General features: G+C 48.3%; 1 protein-coding gene across 1 annotated transcript in view; it reads right to left on the bottom strand.

Annotated features, from left to right (window-relative positions):
* LOC311231828 (E3 ubiquitin-protein ligase SMURF2-like) overlaps positions 1-15,256 on the bottom strand; it is a 208,372-nt gene extending 193,116 nt beyond the window's left edge. Inside the window, exon 1 of the mRNA XM_084318450.1 lies at positions 14,845-15,256. Coding sequence (XP_084174576.1) covers positions 14,845-14,899 — 55 coding nt within the window. The 5' untranslated portion in view covers positions 14,900-15,256. The remainder of the gene's footprint in view (positions 1-14,844) is intronic.
* Between the last annotated feature and the right edge of the window lie 390 nt (positions 15,257-15,646).

Genomic DNA, 15,646 nt, shown 5'->3' with positions numbered 1-15,646 from the left:
TGGTGTACAGTACAGTACAGTACAGTAGTGGAGCAGTGATATCTCTAACAGGGGGCTGGTGTACAGTACAGTACAGTACAGTAGAGGAGCAGTGATATCTCTAACAGGGGGCTGGTGTACAGTACAGTACAGTAGAGGAGCAGTGATATCTCTAACAGGGGGCTGGTGTACAGTACAGTACAGTACAGTAGAGGAGCAGTGATGTCTCTAACAGGGGGCTGGTGTACAGTACAGTACAGTACAGTACAGGAGCAGTGATGTCTCTAACAGGGGGCTGGTGTACAGTACAGTACAGTACAGTAGAGGAGCAGTGATATCTCTAACAGGGGGCTGGTGTACAGTACAGTACAGTACAGTAGAGGAGCAGTGATATCTCTAACAGGGGGCTGGTGTACAGTACAGTACAGTACAGTAGAGGAGCAGTGATGTCTCTAACAGGGGGCTGGTGTACAGTACAGTACAGTACAGTAGAGGAGCAGTGATGTCTCTAACAGGGGGCTGGTGTACAGTACAGTACAGTACAGTAGAGGAGCAGTGATGTCTCTAACAGGGGGCTGGTGTACAGTACAGTACAGTACAGTAGAGGAGCAGTGATATCTCTAACAGGGGGCTGGTGTACAGTACAGTACAGTACAGTAGAGGAGCAGTGATATCTCTAACAGGGGGCTGGTGTACAGTACAGTACAGTAGAGGAGCAGTGATATCTCTAACAGGGGGCTGGTGTACAGTACAGTACAGTAGAGGAGCAGTGATATCTCTAACAGGGGGCTGGTGTACAGTACAGTACAGTACAGTAGAGGAGCAGTGATATCTCTAACAGGGGGCTGGTGTACAGTACAGTACAGTACAGTAGAGGAGCAGTGATGTCTCTAACAGGGGGCTGGTGTACAGTACAGTACAGTACAGTAGAGGAGCAGTGATGTCTCTAACAGGGGGCTGGTGTACAGTACAGTACAGTAGAGGAGCAGTGATATCTCTAACAGGGGGCTGGTGTACAGTACAGTACAGTACAGTAGAGGAGCAGTGATGTCTCTAACAGGGGGCTGGTGTACAGTACAGTACAGTAGAGGAGCAGTGATGTCTCTAACAGGGGGCTGGTGTACAGTACAGTACAGTACAGTAGAGGAGCAGTGATATCTCTAACAGGGGGCTGGTGTACAGTACAGTACAGTACAGTAGAGGAGCAGTGATATCTCTAACAGGGGGCTGGTGTACAGTACAGTACAGTAGAGGAGCAGTGATATCTCTAACAGGGGGCTGGTGTACAGTACAGTACAGTACAGTACAGTAGAGGAGCAGTGATATCTCTAACAGGGGGCTGGTGTACAGTACAGTACAGTACAGTAGAGGAGCAGTGATATCTCTAACAGGGGGCTGGTGTACAGTACAGTACAGTAGAGGAGCAGTGATATCTCTAACAGGGGGCTGGTGTACAGTACAGTACAGTACAGTAGAGGAGCAGTGATGTCTCTAACAGGGGGCTGGTGTACAGTACAGTACAGTAGAGGAGCAGTGATATCTCTAACAGGGGGCTGGTGTACAGTACAGTACAGTACAGTAGAGGAGCAGTGATGTCTCTAACAGGGGGCTGGTGTACAGTACAGTACAGTAGAGGAGCAGTGATATCTCTAACAGGGGGCTGGTGTACAGTACAGTACAGTACAGTAGAGGAGCAGTGATATCTCTAACAGGGGGCTGGTGTACAGTACAGTACAGTACAGTAGAGGAGCAGTGATGTCTCTAACAGGGGGCTGGTGTACAGTACAGTACAGTAGAGGAGCAGTGATATCTCTAACAGGGGGCTGGTGTACAGTACAGTACAGTAGAGGAGCAGTGATATCTCTAACAGGGGGCTGGTGTACAGTACAGTACAGTAGAGGAGCAGTGATATCTCTAACAGGGGGCTGGTGTACAGTACAGTACAGTACAGTAGAGGAGCAGTGATATCTCTAACAGGGGGCTGGTGTACAGTACAGTACAGTACAGTAGAGGAGCAGTGATATCTCTAACAGGGGGCTGGTGTACAGTACAGTACAGTACAGTAGAGGAGCAGTGATGTCTCTAACAGGGGGCTGGTGTACAGTACAGTACAGTAGAGGAGCAGTGATGTCTCTAACAGGGGGCTGGTGTACAGTACAGTACAGTACAGTACAGGAGCAGTGATATCTCTAACAGGGGGCTGGTGTACAGTACAGTACAGTACAGTAGAGGAGCAGTGATATCTCTAACAGGGGGCTGGTGTACAGTACAGTACAGTACAGTAGAGGAGCAGTGATGTCTCTAACAGGGGGCTGGTGTACAGTACAGTACAGTACAGTAGAGGAGCAGTGATATCTCTAACAGGGGGCTGGTGTACAGTACAGTACAGTACAGTAGAGGAGCAGTGATATCTCTAACAGGGGGCTGGTGTACAGTACAGTACAGTACAGTAGAGGAGCAGTGATGTCTCTAACAGGGGGCTGGTGTACAGTACAGTACAGTAGAGGAGCAGTGATATCTCTAACAGGGGGCTGGTGTACAGTACAGTACAGTAGAGGAGCAGTGATATCTCTAACAGGGGGCTGGTGTACAGTACAGTACAGTACAGTAGAGGAGCAGTGATGTCTCTAACAGGGGGCTGGTGTACAGTACAGTACAGTACAGTAGAGGAGCAGTGATATCTCTAACAGGGGGCTGGTGTACAGTACAGTACAGTACAGTAGAGGAGCAGTGATGTCTCTAACAGGGGGCTGGTGTACAGTACAGTACAGTAGAGGAGCAGTGATATCTCTAACAGGGGGCTGGTGTACAGTACAGTACAGTAGAGGAGCAGTGATATCTCTAACAGGGGGCTGGTGTACAGTACAGTACAGTAGAGGAGCAGTGATATCTCTAACAGGGGGCTGGTGTACAGTACAGTACAGTAGAGGAGCAGTGATGTCTCTAACAGGGGGCTGGTGTACAGTACAGTACAGTACAGTACAGTAGAGGAGCAGTGATATCTCTAACAGGGGGCTGGTGTACAGTACAGTACAGTACAGTAGAGGAGCAGTGATGTCTCTAACAGGGGGCTGGTGTACAGTACAGTACAGTAGAGGAGCAGTGATGTCTCTAACAGGGGGCTGGTGTACAGTACAGTACAGTAGAGGAGCAGTGATATCTCTAACAGGGGGCTGGTGTACAGTACAGTACAGTAGAGGAGCAGTGATATCTCTAACAGGGGGCTGGTGTACAGTACAGTACAGTAGAGGAGCAGTGATGTCTCTAACAGGGGGCTGGTGTACAGTACAGTACAGTACAGTAGTGGAGCAGTGATATCTCTAACAGGGGGCTGGTGTACAGTACAGTACAGTAGAGGAGCAGTGATATCTCTAACAGGGGGCTGGTGTACAGTACAGTACAGTACAGTAGAGGAGCAGTGATATCTCTAACAGGGGGCTGGTGTACAGTACAGTACAGTAGAGGAGCAGTGATGTCTCTAACAGGGGGCTGGTGTACAGTACAGTACAGTACAGTAGAGGAGCAGTGATATCTCTAACAGGGGGCTGGTGTACAGTACAGTACAGTACAGGAGCAGTGATATCTCTAACAGGGGGCTGGTGTACAGTACAGTACAGTAGAGGAGCAGTGATGTCTCTAACAGGGGGCTGGTGTACAGTACAGTACAGTACAGTACAGGAGCAGTGATATCTCTAACAGGGGGCTGGTGTACAGTACAGTACAGTACAGTAGCAGTGATATCTCTAACAGGGGGCTGGTGTACAGTACAGTACAGTAGAGGAGCAGTGATGTCTCTAACAGGGGGCTGGTGTACAGTACAGTACAGTAGAGGAGCAGTGATATCTCTAACAGGGGGCTGGTGTACAGTACAGTACAGTAGAGGAGCAGTGATGTCTCTAACAGGGGGCTGGTGTACAGTACAGTACAGTAGAGGAGCAGTGATGTCTCTAACAGGGGGCTGGTGTACAGTACAGTACAGTACAGTAGAGGAGCAGTGATGTCTCTAACAGGGGGCTGGTGTACAGTACAGTACAGTACAGTAGAGGAGCAGTGATGTCTCTAACAGGGGGCTGGTGTACAGTACAGTACAGTACAGTAGAGGAGCAGTGATGGCTCTAACAGGGGGCTGGTGTACAGTACAGTACAGTACAGTAGAGGAGCAGTGATATCTCTAACAGGGGGCTGGTGTACAGTACAGTACAGTACAGTAGAGGAGCAGTGATGTCTCTAACAGGGGGCTGGTGTACAGTACAGTACAGTAGAGGAGCAGTGATATCTCTAACAGGGGGCTGGTGTACAGTACAGTACAGTACAGTAGAGGAGCAGTGATATCTCTAACAGGGGGCTGGTGTACAGTACAGTACAGTACAGTAGAGGAGCAGTGATGTCTCTAACAGGGGGCTGGTGTACAGTACAGTACAGTACAGTAGAGGAGCAGTGATGTCTCTAACAGGGGGCTGGTGTACAGTACAGTACAGTACAGTACAGTACAGTACAGTAGAGGAGCAGTGATATCTCTAACAGGGGGCTGGTGTACAGTACAGTACAGTACAGTACAGTACAGTACAGTAGAGGAGCAGTGATGTCTCTAACAGGGGGCTGGTGTACAGTACAGTACAGTACAGTACAGTACAGTACAGTAGAGGAGCAGTGATGTCTCTAACAGGGGGCTGGTGTACAGTACAGTACAGTAGAGGAGCAGTGATATCTCTAACAGGGGGCTGGTGTACAGTACAGTACAGTACAGTACAGTACAGTACAGTAGAGGAGCAGTGATGTCTCTAACAGGGGGCTGGTGTACAGTACAGTACAGTAGAGGAGCAGTGATATCTCTAACAGGGGGCTGGTGTACAGTACAGTACAGTACAGTAGAGGAGCAGTGATGTCTCTAACAGGGGGCTGGTGTACAGTACAGTACAGTACAGTAGAGGAGCAGTGATGTCTCTAACAGGGGGCTGGTGTACAGTACAGTACAGTACAGTAGAGGAGCAGTGATATCTCTAACAGGGGGCTGGTGTACAGTACAGTACAGTAGAGGAGCAGTGATATCTCTAACAGGGGGCTGGTGTACAGTACAGTACAGTACAGTAGAGGAGCAGTGATGTCTCTAACAGGGGGCTGGTGTACAGTACAGTACAGTAGAGGAGCAGTGATGTCTCTAACAGGGGGCTGGTGTACAGTACAGTACAGTAGAGGAGCAGTGATGTCTCTAACAGGGGGCTGGTGTACAGTACAGTACAGTACAGTAGAGGAGCAGTGATATCTCTAACAGGGGGCTGGTGTACAGTACAGTACAGTACAGTAGAGGAGCAGTGATATCTCTAACAGGGGGCTGGTGTACAGTACAGTACAGTACAGTAGAGGAGCAGTGATATCTCTAACAGGGGGCTGGTGTACAGTACAGTACAGTAGAGGAGCAGTGATATCTCTAACAGGGGGCTGGTGTACAGTACAGTACAGTAGAGGAGCAGTGATGTCTCTAACAGGGGGCTGGTGTACAGTACAGTACAGTAGAGGAGCAGTGATATCTCTAACAGGGGGCTGGTGTACAGTACAGTACAGTAGAGGAGCAGTGATGTCTCTAACAGGGGGCTGGTGTACAGTACAGTACAGTAGAGTAGAGGAGCAGTGATATCTCTAACAGGGGGCTGGTGTACAGTACAGTACAGTACAGTAGAGGAGCAGTGATATCTCTAACAGGGGGCTGGTGTACAGTACAGTACAGTAGAGGAGCAGTGATGTCTCTAACAGGGGGCTGGTGTACAGTACAGTACAGTACAGGAGCAGTGATGTCTCTAACAGGGGGCTGGTGTACAGTACAGTACAGTAGAGTAGAGGAGCAGTGATATCTCTAACAGGGGGCTGGTGTACAGTACAGTACAGTAGTGGAGCAGTGATGTCTCTAACAGGGGGCTGGTGTACAGTACAGTACAGTACAGTAGAGGAGCAGTGATATCTCTAACAGGGGGCTGGTGTACAGTACAGTACAGTAGTGGAGCAGTGATATCTCTAACAGGGGGCTGGTGTACAGTACAGTACAGTACAGTACAGTAGAGGAGCAGTGATATCTCTAACAGGGGGCTGGTGTACAGTACAGTACAGTACAGTAGAGGAGCAGTGATGTCTCTAACAGGGGGCTGGTGTACAGTACAGTACAGTAGAGTAGAGGAGCAGTGATATCTCTAACAGGGGGCTGGTGTACAGTACAGTACAGTACAGTAGAGGAGCAGTGATGTCTCTAACAGGGGGCTGGTGTACAGTACAGTACAGTACAGTAGAGGAGCAGTGATATCTCTAACAGGGGGCTGGTGTACAGTACAGTACAGTAGAGGAGCAGTGATATCTCTAACAGGGGGCTGGTGTACAGTACAGTACAGTACAGTACAGGAGCAGTGATGTCTCTAACAGGGGGCTGGTGTACAGTACAGTACAGTAGAGGAGCAGTGATATCTCTAACAGGGGGCTGGTGTACAGTACAGTACAGTACAGTAGAGGAGCAGTGATGTCTCTAACAGGGGGCTGGTGTACAGTACAGTACAGTACAGTAGAGGAGCAGTGATATCTCTAACAGGGGGCTGGTGTACAGTACAGTACAGTACAGTAGAGGAGCAGTGATGTCTCTAACAGGGGGCTGGTGTACAGTACAGTACAGTACAGGAGCAGTGATGTCTCTAACAGGGGGCTGGTGTACAGTACAGTACAGTAGAGGAGCAGTGATATCTCTAACAGGGGGCTGGTGTACAGTACAGTACAGTACAGGAGCAGTGATGTCTCTAACAGGGGGCTGGTGTACAGTACAGTACAGTACAGTAGAGGAGCAGTGATGTCTCTAACAGGGGGCTGGTGTACAGTACAGTACAGTAGAGGAGCAGTGATATCTCTAACAGGGGGCTGGTGTACAGTACAGTACAGTACAGGAGCAGTGATGTCTCTAACAGGGGGCTGGTGTACAGTACAGTACAGTACAGTAGAGGAGCAGTGATGTCTCTAACAGGGGGCTGGTGTACAGTACAGTACAGTACAGTAGAGGAGCAGTGATGTCTCTAACAGGGGGCTGGTGTACAGTACAGTACAGTAGAGGAGCAGTGATGTCTCTAACAGGGGGCTGGTGTACAGTACAGTACAGTACAGTAGAGGAGCAGTGATGTCTCTAACAGGGGGCTGGTGTACAGTACAGTACAGTACAGTAGAGGAGCAGTGATGTCTCTAACAGGGGGCTGGTGTACAGTACAGTACAGTAGAGTAGAGGAGCAGTGATATCTCTAACAGGGGGCTGGTGTACAGTACAGTACAGTACAGTAGAGGAGCAGTGATATCTCTAACAGGGGGCTGGTGTACAGTACAGTACAGTACAGTAGAGGAGCAGTGATATCTCTAACAGGGGGCTGGTGTACAGTACAGTACAGTAGAGTAGAGGAGCAGTGATATCTCTAACAGGGGGCTGGTGTACAGTACAGTACAGTACAGTAGAGGAGCAGTGATGTCTCTAACAGGGGGCTGGTGTACAGTACAGTACAGTAGAGGAGCAGTGATGTCTCTAACAGGGGGCTGGTGTACAGTACAGTACAGTACAGTAGAGGAGCAGTGATATCTCTAACAGGGGGCTGGTGTACAGTACAGTACAGTACAGTAGAGGAGCAGTGATATCTCTAACAGGGGGCTGGTGTACAGTACAGTACAGTAGAGGAGCAGTGATGTCTCTAACAGGGGGCTGGTGTACAGTACAGTACAGTAGAGGAGCAGTGATGTCTCTAACAGGGGGCTGGTGTACAGTACAGTACAGTACAGGAGCAGTGATGTCTCTAACAGGGGGCTGGTGTACAGTACAGTACAGTAGAGGAGCAGTGATATCTCTAACAGGGGGCTGGTGTACAGTACAGTACAGTACAGTAGAGGAGCAGTGATGTCTCTAACAGGGGGCTGGTGTACAGTACAGTACAGTAGAGGAGCAGTGATGTCTCTAACAGGGGGCTGGTGTACAGTACAGTACAGTACAGTAGAGGAGCAGTGATATCTCTAACAGGGGGCTGGTGTACAGTACAGTACAGTACAGTAGAGGAGCAGTGATGTCTCTAACAGGGGGCTGGTGTACAGTACAGTACAGTACAGTAGAGGAGCAGTGATGTCTCTAACAGGGGGCTGGTGTACAGTACAGTACAGTACAGTAGAGGAGCAGTGATATCTCTAACAGGGGGCTGGTGTACAGTACAGTACAGTACAGTAGAGGAGCAGTGATATCTCTAACAGGGGGCTGGTGTACAGTACAGTACAGTACAGTAGAGGAGCAGTGATATCTCTAACAGGGGGCTGGTGTACAGTACAGTACAGTAGAGGAGCAGTGATGTCTCTAACAGGGGGCTGGTGTACAGTACAGTACAGTACAGTAGAGGAGCAGTGATATCTCTAACAGGGGGCTGGTGTACAGTACAGTACAGTACAGTAGAGGAGCAGTGATGTCTCTAACAGGGGGCTGGTGTACAGTACAGTACAGTACAGTAGAGGAGCAGTGATATCTCTAACAGGGGGCTGGTGTACAGTACAGTACAGTACAGTAGAGGAGCAGTGATGTCTCTAACAGGGGGCTGGTGTACAGTACAGTACAGTAGAGGAGCAGTGATGTCTCTAACAGGGGGCTGGTGTACAGTACAGTACAGTACAGTAGAGGAGCAGTGATGTCTCTAACAGGGGGCTGGTGTACAGTACAGTACAGTACAGTAGAGGAGCAGTGATATCTCTAACAGGGGGCTGGTGTACAGTACAGTACAGTACAGTAGAGGAGCAGTGATGTCTCTAACAGGGGGCTGGTGTACAGTACAGTACAGTAGAGGAGCAGTGATGTCTCTAACAGGGGGCTGGTGTACAGTACAGTACAGTAGAGGAGCAGTGATATCTCTAACAGGGGGCTGGTGTACAGTACAGTACAGTACAGTAGAGGAGCAGTGATATCTCTAACAGGGGGCTGGTGTACAGTACAGTACAGTACAGTAGAGGAGCAGTGATATCTCTAACAGGGGGCTGGTGTACAGTACAGTACAGTACAGTAGAGGAGCAGTGATATCTCTAACAGGGGGCTGGTGTACAGTACAGTACAGTACAGTAGAGGAGCAGTGATGTCTCTAACAGGGGGCTGGTGTACAGTACAGTACAGTAGAGGAGCAGTGATGTCTCTAACAGGGGGCTGGTGTACAGTACAGTACAGTACAGTAGAGGAGCAGTGATGTCTCTAACAGGGGGCTGGTGTACAGTACAGTACAGTACAGGAGCAGTGATATCTCTAACAGGGGGCTGGTGTACAGTACAGTACAGTACAGTAGAGGAGCAGTGATGTCTCTAACAGGGGGCTGGTGTACAGTACAGTACAGTACAGTACAGGAGCAGTGATATCTCTAACAGGGGGCTGGTGTACAGTACAGTACAGTAGAGGAGCAGTGATGTCTCTAACAGGGGGCTGGTGTACAGTACAGTACAGTAGAGGAGCAGTGATGGCTCTAACAGGGGGCTGGTGTACAGTACAGTACAGTAGAGTAGAGGAGCAGTGATATCTCTAACAGGGGGCTGGTGTACAGTACAGTACAGTACAGTAGAGGAGCAGTGATATCTCTAACAGGGGGCTGGTGTACAGTACAGTACAGTACAGTAGAGGAGCAGTGATATCTCTAACAGGGGGCTGGTGTACAGTACAGTACAGTACAGTAGAGGAGCAGTGATATCTCTAACAGGGGGCTGGTGTACAGTACAGTACAGTAGAGGAGCAGTGATGTCTCTAACAGGGGGCTGGTGTACAGTACAGTACAGTAGAGGCGCAGTGATATCTCTAACAGGGGGCTGGTGTACAGTACAGTACAGTACAGTAGAGGAGCAGTGATATCTCTAACAGGGGGCTGGTGTACAGTACAGTACAGTAGAGGAGCAGTGATATCTCTAACAGGGGGCTGGTGTACAGTAGGGCTGCAACGATTAGTCGACATAATCGACGACGTCGATCATAAAAACTTGTTGACGCAGAATGTTTGCGTCGATTAGTCATACAAAAAAATAATAATAATTTATACTTTTTTTTTTATAATATTTTTTTTTTGCACTACCTATCTGTGTGAAAGTGGCTTCTCAGCTCTGGTCCAGCTGAAGACAGAGCAGAGGAACAGATTGGACATTGAGCATGACCTCAGAGTTGCTTTGTCTACCATCACCCCAGACTTTGAGACTCTTGTCAGGAGCAAACAACATCCCCAGTTATCCCATTAGTTCCCTGGGATGTTAAGCTAAGAAGTCTGCTATATATATTTATTTAAACACTTCCACTTTAATTTGTATTATTTCATTTATTTATCTTGTTATGAGTGATTGTAGTTGTAGTATTGTTCAAATACATTTTGATTTAAAGTGGCTTAAGATCCAAATTCAAATGTTTCATTAGTCATTATTTTAATTTGCTATGGGATCATCATGTTATGTTAAGTTAACTGTGTTAAGGCAGAGGGACTGGACAACAGGGTGACATTCACAGGTGTGCAGACTTGAGCATGTGAGGTAAAACATGCACTGGAGAAGGAGCCGCGCCCACAGGAAGCAGAGATTGAGGGTGTGACAAAAATAATCGTTAGATTAGTCGACTAATCGAATGACAAAAATAATCGTTAGATTAGTCGACTAATCGAATGACAAAAATAATCGTTAGATTAGTCGACTAATCGAATGACAAAAATAATCGTTAGATTAGTCGACTAATCGAAAAAATAATCGACAGATTAGTCGATTACCAAAAGAATCATTAGTTGCAGCCCTAGTGTACAGTACAGTAGTGGAGCAGTGATGGCTCTAACAGGGGGCTGGTGTACAGTACAGAGTACAGTAGTGGAGCAGTGATGGCTCTAACAGGGGGCTGGTGTACAGTACAGAGTACAGTAGTGGAGCAGTGATGGCTCTTATCCAGCATTCTGCCCACATATTTAGATCCTCAGCTTCAGCCCAATCTAAACACAAGCCAATAGAGGCACCACTGAACCAGCAGCACAATGACGTCCACCTACAAAAGGGGCCATTATTTGCAACATGTGTGGGTTTGTAATGTATCAGTCTGCCTGAAGAATACTACACAACGCTTGCACCACCTGTCGAGAGGCAAAGGAAGTCGACTGCCAGTGTGAGCCAAGTCCCGTGGGACACGCGCTGCGGTGACCGATTGCTTGCATGATTTAATTTTGCAATGCATGGCGTCACTGATGCACATGACTCAATATACAACAGTCTTGATGCAGTATTGCTAATACATTGATCAGTACTTGGCTTTTATGATGAATTGAAAATGGGGGACCCTGATGTAAACAAGACGAAAGTCTTTCTCTGGTCTGCATCCCCTTAACAATTGTGTGTATTGAGCCGTACTGTATTGTACCCATTCTGCAATCTGTTAATAACATTTTCAATCAATCAATCAATCAAAGGCTCAAGTACCATATTCCACATAACTTTCGTGGGACCCACCCCCCCCCCCCCCCCCTCCCAGTATGGTAGTAGTAATCCCTAAGCAGTGTGGCCACTAGCGAACTAACATAGCAGCAAAGCACGCTATGTGACTTTCGAGATTCGTGTTGTGCAGCTTTCTAATGTAAAAGCCTAAATTCCATTAAAAAATAATAATGTAAAAGGAGGAAAGTCAACAACCCCATGATGCTGAACATGTCCGCTCTACAGACGAGACACGCACCAGTCTGCAGCCCTGCAGTGCACACGCTAGCTAGTAACATTAGCCGTTGTTAGCATAGCTACCGCTAGTTATCTGGCTAGCATGCTAACATGACCAGTTAGGTTAACCTATCGTTACTTATCTGGCTAGCATGCTAACATGACCAGTTAGGTTAACCTACCGTTAGTTATCTGGCTAGCATGCTAACATGACCAGTTAGGTTAACCTATCGTTACTTATCTGGCTAGCATGCTAACATGACCAGTTAGGTTAACCTACCGTTAGTTATCTGGCTAGCATGCTAACATGACCAGTTAGGTTAACCTACCATTAGTTAACTGGCTAGCATGCTAACATGACCAGTTAGGTTAACCTATCGTTACTTATCTGGCTAGCATGCTAACATGACCAGTTAGGTTAACCTACCGTTAGTTAACTGGCTACACTGGCTAGCATGCTAACATGACCAGCTAGGATAACCTACCGTTAGTTAACTGGCTACACTGGCTAGCATGCTAACATGACCAGTTAGGTTAACCTACCATTAGTTAACTGGCTAGCATGCTAACATGACCAGTTAGGTTAACCTACCGTTAGTTAACTGGCTAGCATGCTAACATGACCAGTTAGGTTAACCTACCGTTAGTTAACTGGCTAGCATGCTAACATGACCAGTTAGGTTAGCCTACCGTTAGTTAACTGGCTAGCATGCTAACATGACCAGTTAGGTTATGGGGAGCCCTTCACTCCCTTGCCCCCCGGTACCTATAGCTGACCTCCTCCATCCCTACATCCCGCCCCGGAGGCTGCGGTCCTCTGACTCCGGTCTCCTCTCCATCCCCACCACCAACATGCGGACTGTTGGTCCCAGAGCGGCAGAGCCTTCTCTGTGGCCGCACCCACCCTCTGGAGCGTCTATACTTTCCGTAGCCGCATTTCTGCAGGACGCTCTCTGATTGGCCACTGACTGACGCTCTCTGATTGGCCACTGACATGTTTGCCCAATCGCGTGACGAGCTGTGTCTTTGCCCATTTCCACGTCAAACAGCCTGCAAACTACCTGGCGTTCTATCGCCATGCTCTAAGACAAACTCTAACCTTAACCAACTTCGAAAGAGTGCCTAAGCCTAACCAGTGTAGAAACTGACGTCGGCCAATCAGAGAGCGTCCTGCTGAAATGCGGCTACGGAAAGTATAGACGCCCCTCTGGAACTCCCTCCCTCCAAACATCCATAGTGCTACATCCCTGCACTCCTTCAAATCCCAACTCAAAACCCACCTTTTCACCAAATTTGTAAATGACTCTGCTTGATTTCCCCCTTTTTCTTTCTTTCCTTTAGTTTTGATTATTATTTTGTTGTCTTGTTACGTTGTTCCCTGTCCCCCTCCCTTAGCTGTTAAGCGCCTTGGGTCTCCTGAAAGGCGATATATGAATTTAAGATATTATTATTATTAGGTTAACCTACCGCTAGTTATCTGGTTAGCATGCTAACATGACCAGCTAGGTTAACCTACCGTTAGTTATCTGGTTAGCATGCTAACATGACCAGTTAGGTTAACCTACCGTTAGTTATCTGGTTAGCATGACCAGTTAGGTTAACCTACCGTTAGTTATCTGGCTAGCATGCTAACATGACCAGCTAGGTTAACCTAGTGGCTAGCATGCTAACAGGACCAGCTAGGTTAACCTAGTGGCTAGCATGCTAACAGGACCAGCTAGGTTAACCTAGTGGCTAGCATGCTAACAGGACCAGCTAGGTTAACCTAGTGGCTAGCATGCTAACAGGACCAGTCAGGTTAACCTAGTGGCTAGCATGCTAACAGGACCAGTCAGGTTAACCTAGTGGCTAGCATGCTAACAGGACCAGTCAGGTTAACCTAGTGGCTAGCATGCTAACAGGACCAGTCAGGTTAACCTAGTGGCTAGCATGCTAACAGGACCAGTTAGGTTAACCTAGTGGATAGCATGCTAACAAGGACCAGTTAGGTTAACCTAGTGGCTAGCATGCTAACAGACCAGTTAGGTTAACCTAGTGGCTAGCATGCTAACAGGACTAGTTAGGTTAACCTAGTGGCTAGCATGCTAACAGGACCAGTCAGGTTAACCTAGTGGCTAGCATGCTAACAGGACCAGTCAGGTTAACCTAGTGGCTAGCATGCTAACAGGACCAGTTAGGTTAACCTAGTGGATAGCATGCTAACAAGGACCAGTTAGGTTAACCTAGTGGCTAGCATGCTAACAGACCAGTTAGGTTAACCTAGTGGCTAGCATGCTAACAGGACTAGTTAGGTTAACCTAGTGGCTAGCATGCTAACAAGGACCAGTTAGGTTAACCTAGTGGCTAGCATGCTAACAGACCAGTTAGGTTAACCTAGTGGCTAGCATGCTAACAGGACTAGTTAGGTTAACCTAGTGGCTAGCATGCTAACAGGACCAGTTGGGTTAACCTAGCGGGTAGTGGCTAGCATGCTAACAGGACCAGTTAGGTTAACCTAGTGGCTAGCATGTTAACAGGACCAGTTAGGTTAACCTAGTCCTAGTGGCTAGCATGCTAACAGGACCAGTTAGGTTAACCTAGTGGATAGCATGCTAACAGGACCAGTTGGGTTAACCTAGTGGCTAGCATGCTAACAGGACCAGTTAGGTTAACCTAGTGGCTAGCATGCTAACAGGACCAGTTGGGTTAACCTAGTGGCTAGCATGCTAACAGGACCAGTTAGGTTAACCTGATTGATTGATTGATTGATTGATTGAAAAGTTTATTAACAGATTGCAGAATGGGTACAGTACAGTACAGCTCAATACATACAATTGTTAAGGGGATGCAGACCAGAGAAATACTTTCGTCTTGTTTACATCAGGGTCCCCCATTTTCAATTCATCATAACATATTTGACATACATGACATACAGATAGACAGTACTGCTACATCTATACATTTATGACATATCAGATTTGCAAATACAGTACTGTTTGTGATACAAAAGTGTCCAGAAAAGGAGTGTATATACATACAGTATATACAACCTAGTGGCTAGCATGCTAACAGGACCCGTTAGGTTAACCTAGTGGCTAGCATGCTAACAGGACCAGTTAGGTTAACCTAGTGGCTAGCATGCTAACAGGACCAGTTGGGTTAACCTGCTGAGTGGAGGAGAGGGGGTTTGGTTCTTCTTACCTGTCAACCGCAGCTTTACTGGGCCATTCCTCCTGACTCCTTGGTTAGACATCATCCCCCGTGTTCCTCCAGCTCGGTTACAAATGATAACAAGTATTCATCTGGCTTCTCCAACATGAATCAACAGAAGCCCCTCGGCTAGCTGTAGTAGCTCCTCGCAGTGTCCCCGATCAGACCGACTGCATGCAGAATAATAATAATAATGGTGTCCCAGCTCGAGTAGGTATAGTGCTGCTGCCAGAACACTTCCATCTACATCATCTCGTATTCCGCACGGAACCAAATCCTCCTCACATCATGCATTTGATTTCATCCCAGGGACCACAAGCATCGATAGTCCAGCAGCAAAGCTTTAAAACCCAAACGCAATGGAGTGGTCGGTCCGTCCTCCCCCTCCGCCGTCCAGGAGACGGTGCTGCTGCCCGAGTGGAACTTCTGATGAGAGCAGGGTCCAGCTGCAGCGCCGGGGTGTAGGGTCCAGCTGCGGCGCCGGGAGGAGGGTCCAGCTGCAGCGCCGGAGTGTAGGGTCAAGCTGCGGCGCCGGAGAGTAGGGTCCAGCTGCAGCGCCGGAGGGTAGGGTCCAGCTGCGGCGCCGGAGAGTAGGGTCCAGCTGCGGCGCCGGGGAGTAGGGTCCAGCTGCAGCGCCGGTGAGTAGGGTCCAGCTGCGGCGCCGGAGAATAGGGTCCAGCTGCAGCGCCGGAGCGTAGGGTCCAGCTGCGGCGCCGGAAAGTAGGGTCCAGCTGCGGCGCCGGAGAGTAGGGTCCAGCAGCAGCGCCGGAGAGTAGGGTCCAGCTGCGGCGCC

The sequence above is a fragment of the Notolepis coatsorum genome, assembly GCF_963971535.1.
Source record: "Notolepis coatsorum genome assembly, chromosome: 7".
Classification (NCBI taxonomy): domain Eukaryota; kingdom Metazoa; phylum Chordata; class Actinopteri; order Aulopiformes; family Paralepididae; genus Notolepis; species Notolepis coatsorum.
This window is presented reverse-complemented; position numbering and strand designations above follow the sequence as displayed.